Source organism: Talpa europaea (genome assembly GCF_964194135.1).
Source record: "Talpa europaea genome assembly, chromosome: 2".
Lineage (NCBI taxonomy): Eukaryota > Metazoa > Chordata > Mammalia > Eulipotyphla > Talpidae > Talpa > Talpa europaea.
The window spans coordinates 134,351,742-134,376,373 of record NC_140068.1 but is presented as its reverse complement, the minus strand read 5'-3'; the positions used below and the strand labels follow the sequence as shown (position 1 = coordinate 134,376,373).

General features: G+C 49.6%; 1 protein-coding gene across 1 annotated transcript; it reads left to right on the top strand.

Moving 5' to 3' along the window:
* Nucleotides 1-19,835: 19,835 nt before the first annotated feature.
* On the top strand, nt 19,836-22,771 carry ZSCAN31 (zinc finger and SCAN domain containing 31; the record flags this gene model as incomplete). Its single annotated transcript, XM_084228744.1, has 4 exons — nt 19,836-20,216; nt 21,017-21,167; nt 22,170-22,299; nt 22,468-22,771. 4 exons carry the CDS (start codon nt 19,836-19,838, stop codon nt 22,769-22,771), a joined length of 966 nt encoding a protein of 321 aa, XP_084084870.1.
* Nucleotides 22,772-24,632: the final 1,861 nt, after the last annotated feature.

Below are 24,632 nucleotides of genomic sequence, written 5' to 3'. Positions count from 1 at the left end.
GCTTTTGAGATTGGAATTTACATGACCCTGGGAACACACAGGTCATGGCAGAGGAAAGCAAATGAACATGTGAGAAACAGCTCATCCTCGAAGACTGGTGTTTTCACAACGCCAGCGCTGGGGTTGCACACACAGCACCACGGCAGCCAGAACTGGGAACCTGGTTTTACATCCAGAAGCAAGCAAGGATCCCAGTGTGAGCCCGAGGGCTCTCTGGCTCTGTCCCAGCTGAGCCTTGCACTGAAGCAACTACTTAGTGACAAGAACTTTACGACAACAACCTCTTTTCCAGACATCATGCTCACATCTAATCTGATATCCAACTGATGTGACTCTTCACAGTAACTTCAGAGCTGCTCTTTAATTTGCTCACTGGAATGTGGTTCTTAGTTTCAGTTTGCTTTTGACTCTGTTGTTACTTGCATTCTCTCCAGTTCATCTTCTGCTTAACATGTTCTCTCAATGTACACATATTCCTCCATCTATCTATAACTAATATCACAAAGGAAATATAAACAAAGACCCATGTCTACCGTGTAGGATACAGTTCATAATTTACTTAAAAACAAAGGGAGGAGGGGTGGTTCTCGTGGTTTCCTGTGCTCAAAAACAATTGTACCCCCAAAAGTGGGATGGCATGGAATTTCCAGATAGGCTTCAAAGCTCTTATTATTGGCAATCTTTCAGAGTAGAAAAACGGACTTACCAATACGTACCATTAACATTTCACTGAGGGCTGGATTTTACTAAATGTTTGTACTTAAATTATTTCATGTTTCGCTGGGGAAATGAAATTGATGAATTAAAACTGCTCAAGATCACAAAGTTAATACCTTGTGGGGCCAGGATTTGTGCTCAGGCAACCCAGTCCCAGAGCCCACACTTCCTCTGTTCCAGGTGAACATGCCAAGTATGCCCTGGTAGTGCTTCTTGAGTAATTATCTGTAGAAAAAATTTTAATAGCTATCACTATTCTGGAAAATATTTCAGAAATCCCAGAGTCCTGGGTTCAAACACCAAGAAAATATTAAAACTGCCCTCTGTTAACACATCTTAAGAGGAAGTTTGGCTACCACAAATATCAGCGCTAATTCTCACTGCCTGCGCTTGTAAGGAGCAGGAGACATTTCACTTTAAAAAAATGGGCTCTTTGGGAAAGAATTGCCCCTGTCTTAGCACCATATTATTCTGACAGCGCAGGAACTATTGATTGTCTTCTAATACAAACAAGATTTAGATTTCCCCTTTATGGGTCTATCTTTGATGAGGTAAATATTGTATACAGTGTGTATGTATATATTTGAATACTTTCGATGTAATTAATTTTGACAAAGTATTATAAACTCAGTTGCTCAGCTCCCTAGTTCACACTGTAAGACCAGTGTTGGGAGCCACGAGTTTTTCTGGAAGTAGATTCTCTTCACATCTATCATAAAACACTTTCCAGGTCTGAAAACCCATCTCCCAGGTCTTCCACCCAGCTCAGTTCAAGGTGATCTTGCTTCCTAAGCCTGAGTGGCCTGGTCCTGGCTGTTCCAGGAAGGACCCCTCGGTGGAGGCCATCTGTGGCCTGATTCAGGACTTGACGGGCCATGCACAGATCTAGTGAGTCCTCAATTCTCCACTTCAACGGAGTAGCAGGCGTCTCACTGTGTCATCCCTGGAGACAATTTAGAAATTCTACAGCTACTGTAGCCAGCATCTGAGTGATTTCGGGCAAGGGATTTGATCTTTGTCTCGGATTCCTCCCATGTGAAGGGGCGGTACCAACGGTGCCCAAGCCGCTGGGGATCGTGCGGGTGAAGTGCTCGGAGCGAGCACATCCGCTCTGGCCCCGGCCGCGGGCTCGTCAGGCGTCACGCGGGCTGTCAGGTGCCTGGGCTCCGGGTGCGGCAGTCCTGGCCACCTGTCACCAGCGCCGGTTTCCCGGGACGGTGACCCGGTCCTCCCCGCTGACAGAGGTGCTCCCACCGGAGCTTCTCCACTTTGACTCAGGGACGGATGAGCGGTGGCCCGCGGGCGACACGTCGCCGCCTGGGCTGACCAGGAGCGGGGGCCGGGACCTAGGTCCCCGTGCAGCCCCGGAGATGACCAGCGCCCGCGCGTCTCAAGGGGCGTCTTTGCAGCGGTACCGCGAGCTGGCGGGACCCTGGCAGTGTTGGCCTCAGGGCGCCGCGGGCAGGGGCAGGGGGCGCGGCCCCCACGGAGGAGAACCCGGCCCTTTCCGGAGGAGCCTGGCGCGGGGCCGGGGTGATTGCGCTGCCCGCCTCTCCGCGCCCCGCAGGGCGGGCTCGGCTGCACGCATCGGATTCCATGCGGGAGCTGGGCCTGGGACAGGGCGGCGGGGTCAGGCTTCCCAGTCCCACCTACGTGATCCCGGGCTAAACGGGAGGTCGGGTCACTGGGGAAGGTGACCCACACAGGACGGTCCCATTCCGCTTCGGCCCATGCCTCCCAGCCAGGCACGCAGCGGCCACTTCCAAGGTGGGTCTTTTTTTTTTTTTTTTTTTTAATTTTATGGGCCTCCCTGGTGGCGCAGCGGTTGAGCGCTGGGTTGCGAAGCTGCCCGCGGCCTCTGTGGCGCCGGTTCGATCCCCGGCTGCTCCCAGGCCACCGGAGGAGGGTCCCACATGGCGCGCAGACCTCTCCTGCCGCCCGCTCCTCCCCTCAGCAGTGTACTTCGGTCCTTCTGCCTGCTCTGCTCCCTGCTCTGGCTCTGGTGAATTCTCTCACCCTCCCGTGCTTCTGACTGTACCCATTGCTTGTATAAATAAATAAATAAATAAATCTTAAATAAATAAAAAAGATGTATTTTATACAAGAACTGGGGTACAGGCCAGAAGTGCAGGAGGGTGAGAGCATTCACCAGAGACAGAGCGGGGGGCAGAACAGGCAGAATGACCAAAATACACTGATGAGGGAAGCAGCCGAGAGACAGGAGAGGTCTGCTGGGCCATGTGGGTCTCTCCCTGGCCAGCCGGGAATCGAACCCATGCTGCAGAGTCTGCGGACAGCTTCACAGGGCTGCACTCAACCCCCTGCACCAGCGGGGAGGCCCCCAAGGTGGTTCTTTTAACAAATGATCTGTGTCCACTGTGTGGCAGCACCTTCATCAACCAGTGGGATGAAATAGTATCCATCTGAGAAAATAGTCAATTTTTATTTTTTTTAATTTTTTTTGAGGTAACGGTTTATAACACTGTACATAGCTTAGTGGTGTCAGTTCACACCTTCATAAGCAACTTTAAATATTAGCTGTTATATTTTTTCATTTCTGATGTTCTTTTCTCTGCCTTTTTCTGGGATTCTCTGAGGGGAAGAACCACAGGAAAGAGGATCTTGGTCTTTCAGGCTTTATTATCCTAAACATTTAGGATACTGATTAGCAAAGTCACTCCACTCTTCCAATTTATTTAGCTTTCTGATGGGGATCCTTTCTCGTTCAGTGCATTGTCCAGGTGATTGAGTTGTTAGGTTCCTGTTAACTGTGTTATGCTGTGCCTCAGGAAGAAGACCGAATACAAGGAAATACTTCTGAAAAATCAGTCTGAAGCCCAAGCTGGAGTTAATCTTTTGCTGAACTTGCTCATTCCAGAATGGCAGTCCTCTTGCAAGAAAGATCTCCAGTATGTACTGAGGGCTGTGCCTGGCATCAAGAATCAGACTAGCAAAGAAATCATTATCACAGGTGTAAGATCTCATTGTAGTTTTGTATCTCATTGTATTTTTAATTTGCATTTCCCTGATTACAAGTGATGTTGAACATTTTTTCATATGCCTTTTGGCCATTTGCATTTCCTCTTTGGAGAAGTTTCTTTTTAGCTCTTCTACCCATTTTTTGACTGGATTATTTACTTTGTTTTTGTTGAGTCTCATCAGCTTTTTGTGATCAGTCCTTTATCATTAGTGTTGTGTGCAAACATTTTCTCCCAATCAGTGGGGTGTCTCTGTTTTGGTTACTGTCTCTTTTGCTGTAAAGTTCCTTAATTTGATGTAGTCCCAGCTGTTTATCTTTGCCTTCACTATCACTGCTTTGGGTGATGTGTCTTTAAACATGTTACTGAGGTGTATGTCATGTAGTGTTTTGCCTATATTTCCTACTATATATTTTATGGTTTCAGGTCTTATATCTAATTCTTTAATTGATTTTGAGTTGGGTTTTGTGCATTGTGTGAGGTAGTAGTCAAACTTCATCCTTTTGCATGTAGTGACCTAGTTTTCCCAGCACCATTTATTGAACAAACTTTTTTTGCTCCATTGCATATTCTTTGCTCCTTTGTCAAAGATTAGTTGACCGTAAATCTGTGGGTTTATTTCTGGATTTTCTATTTGGTTCCATTGGTTTGTGTGTCTGTCCTTGTTCCAATACTATGCAGTTTTGATTACTATGGCTTTGTAGTATAGTTTGAAATCTGGGAGTGTGATGCCTCCATTCCTTTTTTTTTTTTTTTTCCCCCAGAGCTTTGGCTCTTCAGGGTTTTTGGTGGTTCCATATGAATTTCATCAATATTTGTTCTATTTCTTTGAAGAATGCCATTGACATTTTTATTGGGCTAGCACTGAATCTGTAAGTTGCTTTTGGTAGGATGGCCATTTTGAGGTTAATTCTTCCAATCCATGAGCAGGGGATGTCTTTCTTTTCACAAAGAAATCATTAACTTGAAGTTAATGCCAGGAGCCAGCCAGCTATGTGGACCTCAGATGACTGTCATCAGAAGACTCAAGGGCTCTGTCCACAGTGGCTGTGAAAAGCACAGACCAAGGGGCAGCTATGTCAGAGACCTGAAGACCTACTTAATATCCAGAATGTGGAGAAGGGTCAATTTATACTGGAGAAGTTGCAGACTACTTGCAGCCCATAGGTGGGAAGAGTTGGGATAAGCATTTATGACTTGACAACAGAAAAGACTTCTGGAAAAGCACAGAAAGCAGTAAACTGAATGTTAGGATTCACCAGATGGCTCTGGAGTTATAACTCAGCATCTCCCTCAAGGGCTTTTATTCCCCTGGTATTCATATATATACTTCTGGAAACTTCTCTTTCGATATTGGGTCATTGTGGTGCTTTGGGTATATTTACTAAAGTTTAGCTTCAACATCAGTTTTCCAAGCTCAACTTCATCCAAAGGATGAAGGACAGGACAAGGTATGTTTATGGTAGAGATAATACCGAGGAACCAAAGGTTTCAAGTCCATCCTTTTGAGACCCTATCTGAGTTTAACTCAACAGCATTGTTTTTTGAAATGGAAAAATGAGAAAGGATGTTTGCAGAAAGAGATTCTTGAAGGTAGCTTTCTGGAGCTCTTAATTACTAATGTCCTTTCCCTGAAACTTACCTTTATCCATCTCCATCTCATCTTCCCAGTGCTTTTTTTTTTTTTTTTTAAGATTTATTTATTTATACAAGAACTGGGTAGTCAGAAGCGCGGGAGGGTGAGAGGATTCACCAGAGCCAGAGCAGGGAACAGAACAGGCAGAGTGATGAAATATACTGCAGAGGGGAGCAGTGGGCGCAACAGGAGAGGTCGGCGCACCATGTGGGACCCTCACCAGTGGCAGGGGATTGAACTGGCACTGCAGAGGCTGTGGGTAGCTTCACAGCCCAGCGCTCAACCACTGCACCACCAGGGGAGGCCCTTCCCAGTGCTTTTTTCCTTTATTCATGCATACAACAACTGGGGTCTAGGCCAGAGTTGCAGGGGTGAGAGGATTCACCAGAGACAGAGTGGGGAACAGAACAGGCAGATTGAACAAAGTATACTGCTAAGAGGAGCAGCAGGCAGGACAGGAAAGGTCCGCTGCGCCATGTGGGTCAGCTCACTGGTCAGGGATCAAATTCTAGCCCTAGTGGTAATGGCACTGAGACTTAACCCCTAGGCCACCAGGGAGGCCCCCAATCCGTCCATTTTGCTGTGAATGGAAACATTTATATCTTTCCTCATGGCTGTGTGGCAACACCACATCTTCCTAGTCCAGTCCTCTTGTTGGGCAAATAGGCTGTTTCCATGTCCTGGCTATTGTAAATAATGCTGCAGCGGACACTGTAGGACATGCAATTTCTTCAGCTGGTAGTACCATGTTCTTTGGACAGATGTCCAAGAGTGGGATTGCTGGGTTACACTGCTTTTTCAAATTTAGTTTTTTAAGGTAAATCCAGATTGCTTTATAAAATATCAGCACCATCGGTGTAATAGGGCTTCTCTTTGTCCACATGCTCTCCAGCGCTCCTAGAGTACTTTTTTTAAACAGGTGCTATTCTCACAGGTGTAAGATAACAGTGGTTTTGACCTGCATCTCCCTTATTAAAAGCAATAATGAACATTTTCCATATATCTGTTAGCTTCTGGATAGCCTTCCTGGTGAACTGTCTGTCTGGATCTGCTGCCCATTAAGATTGAGTTTTTTAATTGTTAACTTGATTCTTTAGGTGGAATGAATCTGCTGCCCTGGAGAAGTTTGAATTTAACAGGCCTAAGTGTTGTTTTTTTTTTTTTTTTTTAAAGACTTATTTATTTATTTATACAAGCACTGGGTACAGTAAGAAGCGTGGGAGGGTAAGAGAATTCACCAGAGCTAGAGCAGGGAACAGAACAGGCAGACTGATGAAATACACTGCTGAGGGGAGTAGCGGACGCGGCGAGAGGTCTGTTGTGCCATGTGGGGCCCTTGCCTGGGGGCTGGGGATGGAACCGGTGCTGTAGAGGCTGCGGGCAGCTTCGCAGCTCAGCGCTCAACCACTGTACCACCAGAAGAGGCCCAGGCCTAAGTGTTGATGCACAATCTACAATACATTTGGGCTTGGAGGGTTGTGGGCAGGACAAAGTCTGTTGCTTTAGGGAGCACTTGGTTAGGCCCAAGTGAAATAAAAGGCAAGAACCAAGCTGCAAAGCTTTAGAGAATTCACCATATTTGTTAAAAAGTAGTAAAATGCAGAGTGGAACTTCGTGGAAGGCCCACATTCACAATGACATGGTGGTAAAGAAGCTGTCTAAGGCATCCCCATTAGAACTCACCTGGCCAAGAAAGTAGATCCTATCCAGCACAGGATACCCCATCCACACCCCACTCTGACAGTCTATGTGCTTGACAAAAATGTATTCGCACAAATTACAACCTGGACCCTCAGAATGAGACACAGGCACAAACAGCTTTGGCGAGAAATCCCTCAGAATCTAGACATCAGATTTTCAGAGCTACAAAGGTCTCACCAGTAAATATAATACAGCACTGTGTATGAGGCACGGGGATGTGGGTAGGCAGAAGCCCCCAAGAAATTGATGACTGTGCAGGATTCTCTCAGGCAACACTGGGCTCAGAGCAGCAACCCCACAAGAGAGCACCTGCCCAGCGGGCAGAAAGTGCTGGCTGAGGGTACCAGCCAGCCTGGAGCATGTCCAACAGGTGAGAACCAAACATTCCAGGTCCCACCTCTTCCAGACAGTTCTCCCACAGCCTCCTGGTAAGCCAGGTGTTTCCGATCACCTTCTAGAATGTGGAAGATAAATCATCTCAGGTAGACACATTTTCTGACAAACAGCTGAGGCTGTCCAAGGCGAATTAAGCCACGGCCCGAGTCTGCAGCAGGAAGGGCTCTGGGCAGCTGCAGAGGGTGGGCCTGTTCTCCCAGAGCCTGAGGAGCTGGAGCTGGTGAGAGGCGCCCGACACCCAAGAGGAGACATCACCTGCAGAGTCCTGCAGAGGTCGACCTGGGAGAGGCAAGATCACTGGGACGGGATTCTCTCTTTTTTAAAAAGATTTATTTATTCATGCATACAAGAACCAGGGTACAGGCCAGATGTGCAAAAGGGTGAGGGGATTCACCAGAGACAGAAAAGCAAAAGTGAAATTAGGATCTTTGACAGGAAGAAAGTGCAGGCAGAAGCCTGAAGTACAAAACAGGGATTAGGTCACTGCCCTAGAACACAGTGCAAAGAATTCTTTCCATGATCTAGAAGTGGGCGATTAGACCGCCTTTATTTTTTTTTAAGACTCTTCCATTTTTTACCTTTTTTTTTTTAGTAAGATATATTTATTTATGCATACAAGACCTGGGGTACAGGCCTAAGGTGTGGGGGTGAGAGGCTTCACCAGAGACAGAGTGGGGAACAGAACAGGCAGATGGACCAAAGTACACTGCTAAAGGGAGCAGTGGGCGAGACAGGAGGTCTGCTGCGCCATGTGGGTAGCATCCTGGCAGGGGTTTGAACTCATGCTGCAGAGGCTGCGGACAGCTTCATAAGCTGCATCTTAACCCCTTGTGTCACCAGAGAGGCCCTGGGATGGGATTCTTTTTCCCACATGGCTCCTCTGGTGTTGGACCAGTTATGATGTCCGGGTGAAGCCTCTGCCGCACAAATCACACTGATGGGACTTCTCCCAGGTGTGGATCTTGGCAATGCTCAACAAGGCTTCTATGTCTCCGGCTCAGGGGGGTGTGGTGCGGGCTTATCGTTGTGGATCCGCTGGTGCCGCAGGAGGTGGGAATTCCGCCGGAAGGCCTTGCCGCACACAACGCACCGGTATGGCTTCTCCCCGGTATGGATTTTGTGATGCTCCAGAAGGCTGGAGCTCTGGCTGAAGGTCTTGCCGCAGTACTCACACTCAAAGGGCTTCTCCCCGGTGTGCGTCCTCTGGTGTTTGATGAGGTCTGAGCTGTTACCGAAGGCCTTGCCACATTCCTCGCACTCATAGGGCTTCAACCCCGTGTGGATGCGCTGGTGGATGACCAGGTCCGAGCGCCGGATGAAGGTCTTCCCACAATCCTCGCACTCATAGGGCTTTTCCCCGGTGTGGACGCGTTGATGGATGACCAGGTCCCAGCGCCGGGTGAAGGTCTTCCCACAGTCCTCGCACTCATACAGCTTCTCTCCCGTGTGGACGCGCTGATGGATGACCAGGGCCGAGTTTCGGATGAAGGCCTTCCCGCAGTCCTCACACTCATAGGGCTTCTCTCCCGTGTGGACGCGCTGATGGATGACCAGGTCCCAGCGCCGGATGAAGGTCTTCCCACAGTCCTCACACCAGTAGGGCTTCTCTCCCGTGTGGACGTGCTGATGGATGACCAGGGCCGAGCTTCCAATGAAGGTCTTCCCGCAGTACTCGCACTCATAGGGCCTCTCCCCAGTGTGGATCCGCCTGTGCTTACTCAGCCCTGAGCTCTGAGCAAAGCTCTTGCCACACTCGTGGCAAATGCGCCGCCTGCTCCCAAGGGCTCGTTTCTGCCTTCTTTGGAACCCGCCCTCTTTTTCACCAACTTCTGCGCAGGGAGACATCTGGCCCGTGGCTCCCCCTGGGGGGCACAGGCTCTGGCCGGCCTCCTGCTCCAGTGGGTCCTCGTCCCCAGGCGAGCCCCTTAGCTTAGTGCACACGTCCCCACCTGAAACTACAAATGGCAGCAGCTGTCACCAAGTCCCGGGACGGCCCTTGGTGAGGGCCAGGGAGGCAGTGGACAGAGGTCACGGATGCCAATGGGGAGGGTTTCAGGCAGGAACAAGGAGAGGAGTAAGGAGTGAGAATGGGGTGCTGGGGAAGAAGGAGGCCTGAGAATAAAGGTGCAAAGTGGGAAGGAGAGAGTGGAGTGGGGGGAGGGAGGACCGAGTCTGTGCTGGGCAGACACTCAGAGGCTCTGAGCTCTAAGACGGGGAGGCAGCCATGTCCCCCAGATTCCACACTGAAGGACTGGGCAGAGATCACAGTGAACTAGGCAAGTGGAGGGACTTCTGGAGTGTTCTGGAAGCAACAGCCAAGTGAACACCCAAGACTGAGTGTTCACCAGTGCCGAAGACTGCCACCCTTGTTCTTGTCCCAGTCAGGTGGATCCCCAAACAACAGGCTTTGGTGGGGACAGCCTAAGCGGGAGGGCCCACTGGGCCTGGGGGGCTGTGTGACCCCAGACCTCAGCTGGCGACCTGCGTGTACGCCCTCCTCGCTGAGCTCCGACACCGCGCTTGGGAACCGAGGTGACCGTCAGCTACACACTGTCGCCCACCAACATTCCCCGAGGAGACCCCGCAATGTGCATTGTCAGGCCGGCGCAGAAAGGGAGTGGACAAGCACGGGCACCTACTATGCACCAGACCCACATCTCCTATGAGCTGGATCTGCTTCACTGACCCCTCAACCGTCAGGAATGCTGGGAGGAGAGACGAGCAGAAGTGAGACTCAATGGTTACAAAGCTAGTCACAGACTGGTTAATCTCTGCACTTCAGAAACTGTTCTGAACCCAGTGAAAACTGCAATAGCTTCTAGCAGCCCAGGAGGCGCGAATACCCAGAGGACACAGAAAGCACGAGAGAGCAGGGCCCGCCTTACCGGGGGAGACCAGGCTGTCGCAGTCCTGCCTTGCATCCCGGCAGAAGTTCACCTGAGGCGAGTCCAGCTGTGTCCATCTGGGGGCAAGTCCAGGAACCTGGAGAACTAAGGAGGAAAATCTCTGGGTGAGATCTGCCCTGGCATTTGGCCTCTCTGCCCTGTGGAGTCCAAGTTCAAAAACTGGAATATAAATTCCTGCAAGAAATTTATAGAGTGTGCTCCCTCCCTAAACCTGACTCCCTGCAGCTCCAGCCCTGTGAGAGGTGCGTGCTCTGCAGACACAGAGCCACACACCAAGGCAGGATCCTTGGTCAGATATATCATGGGAGCCACATAAAACAAGCTTCCCATCTGAAGAGCCTTTGGACTTTGCTAAATTTTGGCTAAAATGTTTTTAGCTGTTGGGGGCATTCTGCTGTGGTTTTGAAAAATGAAGAGTCAGACAGGGCTGATTTAGGAAGGCAGCCACGGGTGTCTGGTTGTGGAACTTGCTCAGATTCAATAGAGAAAGTAAAAGGACATTTGGGGTTCCCTATAGGCAACAAACTCCAAAAGGGGCATGAAACAGTGTATGTGGGCCAGACTCTTCTTGACTGGGAAATAAAGATTACATGTGGCTGCTGTGTCCTTGCGGTGGGTCTTGGGCCTGCGCACCTGCTTAGGACATGTACAGCCACATCCTGTGGGGAGAGTTTCGTGTTATTAACAACAGCTCTAGGGCTTGGGAGATGGATACTCTAATTAGCAATAATCCTCCCATCTGTGGCTCTTCTGACTGGCTTGACAGATTCTGTCTTCCCTGACACCACCGCCTAAGGCTGTACTATGAGTGTGTCCATCTGCATCTCCCTGCAGGATGCAGGGCTGCACAGCAGCAGGACTTGGGTCACTGCCGGCGCGGACTGCATGCAGGAGGCCGCCATAATCTGTGTTACATGCTGGAGAACCAATTCTTTCCAAACCCAAATTTTTTTAAAACTTATTTTTGTTGGGGCCTCCCTGGTGGTGCAGGGGTTAAAGACAGAGCTTTCAAGCTATCACCAGCCACTGCAACACAAGTTCAATCCCCAGCCAGGGAGCTACCCACATGGCGCAGCAGACCTGTCTCCCTGCTGCTCCCCTCAGCAGTATATTTCAGTAGATCTGCCTGTTCTGCTCCCCACTCTCTCTGGTGACTCCTCTCACGCACCACACATCTGGCCTGTACCCCAGCTCTTACATGCATAAATAAATAAATCTTTAAAAAAAAAAAAAACACAGCTAATTTTTGTCCGGTCTTGGTTGGGAAAGTGTTCCACCACTGTTTGAAATTTGTCTTTTACTTTCCATCTCAGTGTAAGTCCATCAGTGACAGGGTTATAAAAGAACTGTCAATGGATCTGTTAGGGGCCCGCCCCTTAAATAACGCTAGATGAGGCATGAGGAACTCACTGCCCAGAAGGTCCTCCTCACTTCCATGTGGTAAGGGCTGGGATCCCAGAGGTTCATACTCGAGCAGAGCCTTCGCCGACTGGAACTGGCCACTCTGGGACCCTCGAGATGGTGTCCACATGGCCATCTCGCAATGTAGCAGCTCTTGCCCCTGGTGACTGTCGGGGACCTGGAAGTCACCATTAACTGTTATTTCCATGTATTCATCAAACATTGCAGTGCACCTGGCACTGTTTCCACTAAAAGATTATCTTATTTAACAGACAACAACCTTCAAGCTAGTACAATTATCCCCATTTTAGTAGTGGGGAAACTGAGGCATAGAGCTTCAGCAGGGGATCCAAGCTCTCCAGCTAGTACACTGTATGCCAGGACCTGCATGCCAGGATGAGGCTCAAGCAGAAGGGCTCCAGGGCCCACGCTCCCAGCCATCACTCTACTCCCTTCTCACACACTGCGCTTTTATGGAAACTCTGGGAATTGGCGCTCAGTTCTCAGGAATACTGAGATCTTTCCTTACCTGAAAATTGAGGATATTAACTTCTAGCTTAATGGGCTTGGGGAGTTTCACAACGCAGGCCATGACATATGGTACGTCCTTATTAAATTCAGATTTCCTTCCAGATCTTAATAGTGAAATTATAACATTTAAGGTCCTTTCTCAAGGGTGGCTCGGAGTTCCCCACGTCCTCTGGAAAGAATGAAGAACCTGGTGCTGAGACCTGACACAATTTGGAGCTGTTGCAGGCTGGGTGTGGTGGATCTGAGTTGAGCACCTGACCTCTTGACTGTGGGTTAGGGTTCTCTGGCCACAGGGCCTCTGAAGGATAGAGCGCAGGGTAAAGCTAACGCAAAGGGGCAACACTAGCACAGACAGGCAAGAAGATGCGCGTGAAAGCTCACTTTACACCAGTTTTTGAACCTGTGATTTCCCCCAAAATGAACTACTGATTATGAATTATAGAAAAACTATTTTTACTAGGCTCTCAAAAGATTGAGTATTTCCTTCCTTTAGGAGCGGAAACAACAAACAATGTGGCGTAAACACACCCAGAACTCTGTCAGCAATAGAAACTGCAGATGTTTTCCTGACACATGGCAGCCAGGCAAATACCATCAGTCACTCACCACTCTGACACCCCAGGGATTAGGCCAGTCCCAAGCTCTTACTCTTTCCTGCATTCATTTCAAAAAGCATGTGACTTTATCACAGATTTGCCTAGTGCTTTGCTAACCATATCTCAATATAACTAAGTTTCCCCATAACCCTTTGTACTTTCCTTTGTGTGTTGGAAAATGCTATTATGACACAGGGTCCGGGGCCTCCACCTTGCTGCCCAAGAGAGCCTGAAAACTTCTGGATCGCGAGGCGCTGCCTCCATGGGACCCGGAGGCTTAGGAAGGGGCAGACCTGCTGCCAGACACTACACCTGCCTCTACCTGCGGCCTGGGCGGGCCCAGCTGGCTCTCCAGATGCTCCAGCAGCAGCACCGCCTCCTCCCCGCTCTCGGGGTGCTGCTCCCGCACCCAGCACTGCAGCTCCCCGGGGAGGATGGTCAGGAACTGCTCCAGCACCAGCAGCTCCAGGATCTGCTCCTTGCTGTGCGTCTCGGGCTGCAGCCACCGTCGGCAGAGCTCCCGAAGCTGGCTCAGCGCCTCACGGGGGCCCTCGGCCTCAGGGTAGCTGAACCCTCGAAAGCGCTGGCGGGAGCGCTCAGGACCAGGAGGGAGGCCGCCTCCTAAAGCAGCCATCTCTGCTAAGGCAGCGGCTTCTTCCTCCTCCCCCTTTATGATCAGGAACCCCATCGCGTCCTGTGCACACTGGGCATCCAGGCCTGTGCCTTCCTGGAGTTCTCTGGCCATCCTGGGCCAAGGCAGTGCTCAGTCTCACTCCAGCTGGGTGCTATATTTCTGCAGAAGATTCCTAGAAGTGGGAAATCACGATTAACCAGTGAAATCTCAAGCAGTTCCCTCCTCGTCTACCCAGGAGCCCATGGACAGCGCTAGAGAGCAGCTGCAAAGATTTCATCCTTGCCTTTAAGTGCCTCTGCAGCTTCATCTTTAACATGACTCCAAACTTGCTGCCCTCAACAAACTCCCACCACAGATACCATGGGCCTGGGCCCGGCCACACGCAGCGTACCCCCAGATGTCCAGGCTAGACAGGAGAGAAATTGCAGGCAGCTGTGTCAGAGGAAACACCTCAGTCTTTGAGGGCCGTCTCCATGTCTCACCCAGTTCTGAGTGACCCCAAGATCCCTGCCTTACCCCTCAGGACTCTCAGCATGAGGTGGCGGCCCATGCCTGGACTGACTGCAGAGAACTGATTTCTACAAACAACCACAATGAGCTTGTCAGCACCCCCTCCCCAGTGCCTCCAGGCCAGAGCCCGCCGGGCCAACGCCTTGACTTTAACCCACAGCTGAGAACTCAGCTGAGCTGGTCTGACCTTCTGACCCACAAACTGGGATATAAGAAAGAGCTTGTTTTAAGCTAATGAATTTGTGGTAAGCTGTCTGGCAGCAACAGACATGAACAGCAGGTCCTTAACCACTCAGAAGGCACTGCAATGAGGGAGGGGGAAAGACAGGAGAGTAGGCCCGGGATGAGAGGAATCAGACTGAACATTTTTAAGGCCTGGACACCTGGTGGGTGAGGCTCCCAGTTTGCTCTGATGTGAGGCTTGTCCCAAAACTCACATCAAAAACCAGTCATGGGGCATCCCCTGGTGGCGCAGAGGTTGAGCGCTGGGCTGCGAAACTGCCAGCAGCCTCTACAGCATCGGTTCAATCCCCAGCCGCCGGGGAGGGTCCCACATGGCATGCAGACCTCTCCTGCTGCCCACTGCTCCCCTCAGTAATGTATTTCATCGGTCTGCCTGTTCTGTTCCCTGCTCTGGCTCTGGTGAATTCTCTCACCCTTCCACACTTCTGACTGTACCCAGTGCTTGTATAAATAAATAAATAAATCTTTAAAAAAAAAAAAAAACCCAAAACCATTCATATCCAGATGAAAGGAAGCCTCCCCAGGCCTCTGAGCTTTGACCTGAAGGGGATCCGTACCTTCTGCCTCAAAAACATGAAAGAAGCAGAAAACATCACCACATCTCAGCCTGCAGAAAGCTCCTGGTCCTGTCCACCCCCTCACTCCAAGGCTCTCCTCCCCTTCAAGGCCAAGCTTCCTGAAAGGAAGTCCAGGGGACCCCAACTCTCGCCTCACCCCCACTACCCTCCGCACACTGAGCACTGCCAGTAGCCACATGGGCTCCCGCAGAATTCACCACACACGCCTCCTCCCAACTTCCGGTCCCCATGGCTTCCTCTCAGGCAGTGGATACTGCTGTCCACTTTCCGAAATGGTCTTGTCCCTAGATGAAAGGGCCCCCTTCTCTCCTGCTTTGCCCTCCTGTTTCTTAAGCCCCTCTCACAGTAGGGTAGGTACGTCCTGGGCTTCATGACTAATGCACTGGGTGGCCTGGTAAGCTACTCAAGGCTTCGCACCTGTGACAGGGACAGTGACAGCAGACGGGACGCTGTGAGGATCCAGTAAATTTGTATATTAAGTTCTCACCATGCAGCCTGGCTGTGGGGAGTACAATGTAACTAGCAGCAATGGTATGATTCTGTCTTTCTTCTTTTTTTCTTTTTTAAAGATTTATTTATTTATTTATACAAGCACTGGGTACAGTCAGAAGCGCGGGAGGGTGAGAGAATCCACCAGAGCCAGAGTGGGGAGCAGAGCAGGCAGAAGGACCGAAGTACACTGCTGAGGGGAGCAGCGGGCGGCAGGAGAGGTCTGTGCGCCATGTGGGACCCTCCTCTGGTGGCTGGGGAGCAGCCGGGGGATTGAACCAGTGCTGCGGAGGCCGCGTGGCAGCTTCGCAACCCAGCGCTCAATCGCTGCACCACCGGGGAGGCCCTGGTCTTTCTTCTTGTCCTTTTTCTCTGCCTACCTTCTTCCTCAGAGCTGTCTTTAGTGTTTACTAAATTTTAATTCTCATTTCCAGGACTGAAGACTGCTGGCCCCTCTCCAGGGCTTCCTCCCAGACAGTTCTATCTAAAATCTTATAAACAAGTCAAAATCAACACATCCCAAACCAAACTGGGCTCTTCCCCAGCACCCATCTGCCCCCTCCCCAGCAGGATACATCACCCACTGGAGAGTCTCACTTTCATCTCTGACTTGCCGCACTGGAACGAGAGCACTTGATAACTATGGCAGGAAATGCACACGAATACACCACCACCATCTGTGCTACAGACTCCATTCAATTTTCAGCACCTGCCATCTCTGAGGCACCTGTAGTGGGCCCCAACCTGTACAGGGTTCCCACCTGTAGTGGGAACACCTGGCACCTTTAGGTCAGGCAACAGCGTTCAGTGCTCCAGCTGAGCAGAATGAGAGGTGTTGAACTGGGAGATCAGTTCCAAACTGGAAGAGCTGACCAAATAAGTAAATATATCAACGATTGTTCATCTTTGTTCTCATCATTGTGGAAAAGAGTTAAAACAGGGAAAGGGGAAATCTAGAGAGAACCCCAGAATGTGGGAGTAGAACGAAAGCTGTCAGTACGAACTCCATTTCCACTATTCATTGCGACAAATAGAAAAATAGAAGTTGCATATGTATCTGATACCCACTCAGGCTTGGAATAAGGACCTTCCCGGAGGCTCAAAAAACTGTCAGCTGTCCAGCACTGAGGAAGACCCAAGGTTTCTGCTGGACACCAAGGGCCCCAGGACCATCTTCAATGCATGAAAGCCTTTCTTGCTCCTGGTAAATCTAGGCAACCAAGGAAAAGGATCCCCAAGTCTTAGGGTCTTGGGAGTCTGAAGAGCACAGCACACAACACAAAGGAATTTGGGTCTCTGCTTTGGGATAGGCTCTTCTTCAGAATAGCTTAGATTTCTCTCCTAAATGATAGAAACCATCCATTATAAAGATAATTGAGGAATGACACTAACATTCAAAGAAATAGTAAGAAAAGCCGGTTCCCGAGATCGCTCACTAAAGATGATACGTCATCAAGAAATAATGCTAACAACAGTAGCAATAATAGAAAATCCCTAAATTGGTTTACCCTGTGCTCTGCCATTTTAAGTGCCTTTATGCATATTAAGTCATTTAAACCTCACGAAATAGCCAATGAAGTGATAGCACGAGCCCATTTTGTGAAAAGATAAAATGACGCCCAGAGAGGTTAAGGACTGGCCAAAAGTCACGTGGCTAAGAATCAGTGGCAAGAATCAAACCATGGAGTATGACTCCGAAGTCCAGGCCGCCTCCAGTACCACCGAGTAATGTAAACTTCCTAAAGAAATCCCATACACATTCCCACCCCACCCCCACCCTCTCCCACATACACCCCCACACCCCACCCCACACCCCCCACACCCTCCCCACACACACACACGAACGCGGGGACAAAAGAACGGCGCAACAGGTGGAGGAGAGTTACCAAAGGAGACCTTAACCCGCACCAGGGACTCGGCACCCAAAGCGTGACCCCGACTCACCACGCGCTCCCCGAGTTCCGGAACCTAGCAACTCCGGCGGGGCGGGGCGGGGCGGGGCGGCTCCGGGCGACTTCCGGCCTCTCTAGCCGCCCCCCGCGCTCGCTCGTCTGCTCCTCCCCGCGCGGCCCCGCCCCCGTCCGAAGGGGCGCCTTCGAACGCGCATTTGCCAGCAGGGACGCCCGAGAAAGCGGGGTGCAGACTCGAGCTCCCCTTGCCTCATTTGCGAATCGAAGGAAGTACAAAGGATTCAAATGATATTTTCGTGTGAAGTCAGAAATCCTTCTACGCTGACATTCCTACTGCTTCTGTCCTGCTCCAATACTCTTCCTCGCTTCCCAGCCACTAATCCCGCCTAGTACGTACGTTTATTGCCTAGTTCTGGTCACAGCATCTACCACGTCCCAGGGACCAGCCTAATAGATTTACAAACATCCGCGGTCTGATTTCAGTTCACAAGCAAATCACCTTTTACGTAGTGTACATGCCCACGTCTCCCAGACTCGGAGAGGCCAGAAAACAAAACTTGGAGAGTAAAAAGCGAGCAGCAGCCGCAGACCTTCGCGCTCTCACCGCCTCCCCCCACCACCTCCCCTTTGTGGAAGGAGACGCCAGGGCAAGAGGACGGATGCGGGAAGGAATGGGTGAGGATATTAGACCCGGAGGCCGGGACGTCCCTTCCGGCCCTGACGTTCAGCGTTTCTGTGACCACCAGTCTCCCGAGGCCACAAATCCTCTGCCCGCGCGCCCATTCTGGCCGACATCGGGCTCCGAGCTTGGGAACGAGGTGGACACCAAGACGCAGCGGCCTCCGGAGCTCCTAGAGAGGACCAGAGGGCGCCTAGAGGGGCAGGGCTTGCTGGGCCACTGGGCTCAGGACGGTGACGCACTTCCGGCCTTTGTGGTGTGTCGGTTGTCGGGGTGATTGGATGCCGCTACGGGTCTCGAGCGGCCTGAACCCTCGAGGTGAGTGTCAGACCATGGTCCCGACCCGCCACGCCGTGGGGTTGGCGTGGCGGGGTCTTCTGCGCATTCATGGCGCCCGGACACGGGCGAGGGAGTGGGAGGTACCGCCCCTGCCCCTGTTGGGGTCTTGGGGAGACCCCTGGAGGGGGCGGACCTTTATAAGGAGCTGGAGGTGAGGCGGTACCAGAGGGCGTCCTGCTGCGGGTCTGGCGTTTTGCCTATAAGCCTATCACTTTAATTTAACTAGTGTTCAAAGTACGCAGTATTTGTCGCATCCATTTATTTTCTTAATATTTCAGAATCGCAGCATCATGACTTGTCACCCCTAAGCCCTAAATAGTTCTGTATGAGCATCTCTAGCTCTAGACACCTTATAACAAAAGGCCTGGAAGACTCAACATTGGGACTTGCCACAGATTTATGGATGTACCTTTCTTCAATATTGTATTGACCCGGTTAATTCAGTTACATTCCCTGATTTTTTTTTTTTTTCAATGTTGTGCAATTTGGTGATAGCTGATTTCCTAAAAGGGAACAGGCAAGTACTGTATCTACATCTCATGTGTGAATGGAGTGAGTTCTTTAACGTCACCTTTGGGAAACACCACAGCATATAGCAGATAATGTTCACTAACGTGGTCCAACTCAATGTCCCTGATCCTAAGTCATTCTTTTTTGCCCCATACCTAGGACTGATTTTTTCCTACTCTTTGCTCCCTGGATATGCAGTTGAAGCCTCTATTATAGCACTCATCATTTGATATTTTAACTGGTTTTGCATGTCCTGTTCTTCACCTAAAGTTACTATATATTGACTACCCACCTGTGAAATCACTTCGTTTTTTTATTTTTTTTCTTGGAATCAATACTTTATTTCAAAAGGTACAACAGTCAGGAAAAGTACTGAGGGTAGTCTGTGAAAAGTTTCCTTTCTTGTCCTGTAGTTTTACCTGGTCCCTCCTCAGTGGCCACCCTTCTCTTGCCGTAGACTGTGCTGTAACAAACGCAGGACTTGGTGGCAGCGTGGAGTGGTAAACATCTACCCCGCACTTGGATCTGTGGGGTTTAGCTGACCAAGCGGGGCTGCCCAGCAGCTCTGCATGTTTCAAGGGGTAGTTGGCTGAGGATGATCTCATCTACTCAGTGGGATGATGTGGTTCTGTCTTGTGTCTTACCATCTGAAAGCCGACAGGCCTCCTCCTGGCAACCATAGGGGCAAGGGCGAGCGGGCTCCATCTTGCAAGCACTTTTTTACCCTCTGTGTCACACTCTAGTGTCACACTGACCAGATCTGATCTCAGAGGAACGGCACTGCCAAGTACATGGCTGCACAGAACAGGGAAGAATTGGGGCCATGAGTATATCCTGCCTTACCCTTTCTCCAGTTTGTAAATATATACATGAAATCTTCCACCTACTTTTATTATCATAAATGATAGTGTGATATTTGTTGTTCTATACTCTGCTTTTTTCCCTCCAGAACATCATTTTGTACATTAATACATAATGTTTGCCATCAGTTGTATCTTCCTAAAGGAAACTAAGTCAGGGAATCTTAACTCAGTTACCCTTTCATCCCAAGCTGGAGTGAGCCTTTTAAATTCATCCCAGAATGGCTTCAACAGAAGAACCAGATAGCCTTAAGATTGTGAAGGTGGAGGATGACACAGTCTGGGACCAAGACCCCTACCTTGGAGAGGACAGCTTTTCTGGCCAGGAGACCTCCCGCCAACTTTTTAGGCACTTTTGTTACCAAGAGACTCCTGGTCCCCGAGAAGCCCTGAGCCGGCTCCGGGAGCTATGCCACCAGTGGCTGAGGCCCGAGACCCACACCAAGGAGCAGATCCTGGAACTGCTGGTGCTGGAGCAGTTCCTGACCATCCTGCCCGAGGAGCTGCAGGCCTGGGTGCGGGAGCAGCATCCAGAGAGTGGGGAGGAGGCCGTGGCTGTGGTTGAAGATCTGGAGCGAGAGCTCTGTGAGCCAGAGAACCAGGTGAGGAGAGGATGGCGGCTCCTGGGCAATGAACACTGAGGGCAGGGTGACATTTGGTGACCCGGCTTGGTTGGCTGTGGCCAAGTGCTAGTCTGTGTCACTGTGTAACAGATCACTCCCAAGCCTTAATGGCTTAAGAAAATAAATATTATCTCACAGTTTCTGTGAGTCAGAACTTGGGGAACTACTTATGAAGCACTCTCATGAGTTTGCAGTGAAGGTATCAGGCAGTTTCTGTTGCTTATCTCCAGACCTGACTGGGGCCAGTTGGGCTGCTTCCAGGATGGCCTTCAAGCATGGTGACTGACTGGAGGCCTCGGCTTCTCGCTGACCATCTTGCAGGAGGTCTCAGTTCTTTGCCACATGGGTTTCTGCCTCAGGCTCAATGAGGGTCCTCACAACATGTCAGCTGCCTTCCCCAAGAGAGACAAGGGAGAGATGAGGGTGAAGCCACGTGCTTCTTATATCTGTGTCAGGATCATTTACCATCACACCTACCACACAGTCTATCCCATAGCAATGAGCTGTTAAGTACAGTTCACACTCCAGGGGAGGGAGACTTAGGTCAGGTGTTAAAGGAAGGAGTATCAAAAAACTCGTCAATGTATTTTAAACCACCACTTGACCGTGGGCAACTCTTTTTCTCACCGTCTGCTCATGTGTAGTTAAACTCCAGGCCTTCCACTGTGCAGTTTCTCTACAGAATGTTTCATCTGGCTCCCTGTCGTCTCTCTCATTGGTATTAGCTTGTGCTCTTTTAGGCCTTTCTTATGAACCCAAGCATACCTTTCTGCCTGCAGGCCCCAGACCATAAACAGAGGCATTCAGAAGTGCACTCCGAAGATGTGGTTCACCCGAAGGCCAAGCAGGACTCAACAGCCATCCAGCTTCAGGCCATGGTGACACAGCTCAAATGTGAATCCTTCGATCCCCACAAATTTGGAGAACAAGGTAAGGATGTTGATGGCCCATGTAGGAGACCTCTGGTGGCTCTATTGGGTTATCTTAAGACTTCGAACTCTGGGGCCAGATTCCCTAGGTTGGAATTTAAGTGTAGCCATTTAATGCTTCTTATGACATTGGGCTGGTCAGATAACCTGCCTGTGCTCTCAGTTTATGCATCTATAAAATGGGATAACCATAGTGTTCCGGTCATAGAGTTTTTTGAAGATTTAAAAAGTTGTTATAGGGCCTCCCTGGTGGCGCAGGGGTTAAGACGCAACCTATGAAGCTGCCCGCAGCCTCTGCAGCATGAGTTCGATTCCCCAGCCATCCAGGGAGCAACCCACAGACCTCTCCTGACTTGCCTGCTGCTCCCCTCAGCAGTGTATTTCAGTCAATCTGCCTGTTCTGCTCCCTTCTCTGTCTCTGGTGAATCCTCTCACCCCCTCACACCTCTGGCCTGTACCCCAGCTCTTGTATGCATAAATAAATAAATCTTTAAAAAATAAATAAAAATAAAAAAAATAAAGAGTTGTTATATGTGGAACACGTAGAACAGTGCCTGCTTTGTAGAAAGCACTCTGTAGTGCCACCTTCCACACATCCTTTCTGGGAGCCTCGCCTTCCCTGGGTGACCCCCACCACATTCCAGCAGTGCCAGTGACCTCTTACTCTGCTGGTCTTAATAGCCACATTCAGCCTTTCTTTATATTACACTATTGGCTGTGATTCCTACAACGTATGTGTTTGATGTGCATCCTTCTATTTCCCACTCTGTGAGTTATGCTCCTTCATAAAGGAAAGAGATAACCTTGTTTGATCCATTTATTATTGCAGATGGTAAAACTGTGTCTGAAAATCGGGAGTTGGCATCAAAACAAGAAGTATTAAAAGAAATGGAATATTTTGGGAATAGCAGACTCCAAAGAGATGTTCCTTTGGATTCGAAGTGCAGAGAAACTTGTAAACCTGAGAGCAGGGTTGAAAAGCCGAGAGGACACCATCCTGGAGAGAGACGCCATAGGTGTGGTAAATGTGGGAAAAGCTTTACTCAAAGTTCAGTTCTTGTTCAGCACCAGAGAACCCACACTGGGGAGAAGCCATACGAATGTGAAGAATGTGGGAAGACCTTCAGCCAGAGGTCAGGCCTGATTGAACATCAGCGGAGCCACACTGGAGAGAAGCCCTATCAGTGTAAGGAGTGTGGGAAAGCCTTCAGTGCCAGCAATGGCCTCATTAGACACAGAAGAATCCACACAGGGGAGAAACCATATGAATGTGAAGAGTGTGGGAAAGCCTTCCGCCTCAGCTCATACCTTGTTCAGCATCAGAGGATTCACACTGGAGAGAAGCGCTATCACTGCAAGGAGTGTGGCAAAGCCTTCAGTCAGAATGCGGGGCTTTTCCAGCACCTTCGAATCCACACAGGTGAGAAGCCCTACCATTGTGGTCAGTGCAGTAAAAGCTTCAGTCGGCGAACGCTCCTTATCAAGCATCAGAGAAGCCACACTGGAGAGAGACCTTACGAATGTGATGAGTGTGGAAAAGCCTTCAGCCATCACTGCAACCTCATTAGGCATTTTAGAATCCATGCTGTGTCCAAACTAGACTGAGTCCATGGATCCTCCAGACCCTTTAGTGGGGGCCTCTTGGAAAGTAAGATTTTCAAGAGCTTATTTTGTTCCTGTCAAATTTATTTTGTTTGGGAATGAGGAGGTTGTCTTCATAGCAGGTGCAGGAATCCTGGGATGGGTGACTGATGTGGCCTGTGTCAGGCTGCCTCCATCTTCCCTACCCCTTGATTTATTTCTAATCATTTCCCTTATAGGGGCCAAGTCTTATCCGAAAGTAAACTGGAATGCAGGGGCTGTTGTTGAGTTTAATACTGAATATTGAACAACTCTCAAAGGCTACAGTCAAACTCTGAATCAGAATTTCAAAAGACAGCATAGTTTCAGATTGGGCAAGTGCAAAGGTTACTCAGAGGTGAGGTTGGGGTGTTCTTTTTGCTTTTCATTTTTTTGCTTTCTGTAGAAGTTATAGTCTAAACATACTTAAGAGTTTTGGGAATAAGAATCATTCCCATTCCCATAGGAGGTCATCATCTTGGTCCTCCTAAGAATGGGATGGGTGATCTCTTTGGTGCTGTCACTGGAAGTGGTGGCATACTTAGTAACCAAGCAGCATTATCAATGGCGTGAAACCTGTAGTCCCCAATGCTTTAGAAATCTATGTCCTCTTTGATATCAAACTCCAGGTTCTCAGTGCAGGTCATTACCATATTTAAGATTTCCAGCTTTGTGATAAATAATGAAGACGATGCTTTAAAACCTGTTTTATTCTGAGCCTTTTCTGTCATTATCTGCCACTGCCTTCTGGAGGAGAGCTAGCAGTCTTCCATGCTACTGCAAGCAGCCTCTGTAAAAAAAAAGGTGCCTCCAACCTTGACTGTCGCTGGTTTGGGGAGACCAGCAGGCTGAGGCCACTGGCTTAAGCACACAAGCTCCGGCACCAAACCACCTAGTATTCAAACCCGCCTCTTTGTGAGCCGTGTGACTTTGGGCAACTTATTTAAATTCCCCATGATATAGTCGCCCTATCAATAAAATAGGGGGTAACAATACCTTTGTCATAGGGTACCTAAGATTAAACTAATTCAGACTTGTAAAGCACTGAACATTTAGCTCTCAGTAAGTGTGCAGTACACTTTACAGATGAAGGCAATACTCTCTGAAGACTAGGTGGAGCTGTGTTGTGTTTGCACTGAGTGGGACATTAAATGCCTCTGCTCACGGTCTCATTATACTTCTCTCTACAGTCAAAAGCTGAATCAAAAGTTCAAAAGACAGGAAATAAAAGTTCAGCTTAAAAGTATACTATGCTAGAACTTTGTCTTCAAAGTTTATTTAAAAATAAAGGTGCATATGTGTGGGTGTGTGGGTCTGCATATGTATGTGTGTCCATATGCATTTGTCCATGTGACTTTGCTTAGGAATCACAACTGAAAAAAATTCCTTGGTTATTTTATTTGTGACTAGAATGATTAGATTTTCAGATTATCTAGGGTCATACTGAGTTTTAGAGTAACTACACGTCACTTGGCATCTTGTTAAAATACAGAATCTAATGTAAAGGGTCAGAATGGAGTCCTGGAATCTGCCTTTGAATAAGGTGCCCTGCTGGCTCATGGGATGCACCTGAAGCCTGCCCTCCCTGCATGGATCTCCACCTGCCTCACCTGAGGAGAGTGAGGTGCCTTAAGGTACAGTGGGCAGGTAGGTTTGGGGAGCAGGGCAGTGCCCTCTCCTCTGACACAGGCAGATTCAGCCGCATTTTTACCTGGGGAGCCTAAGCAGTGCTTCGAAATGTTGGGGAACAGCCACTATGCCTGAGCGGCTGTTCCTGCGCCTCCATACACGTGCTCCCAGGACGCTGCTCGTAGTTGTGAGCACTGGGCACTCTGAGCACCTCTCC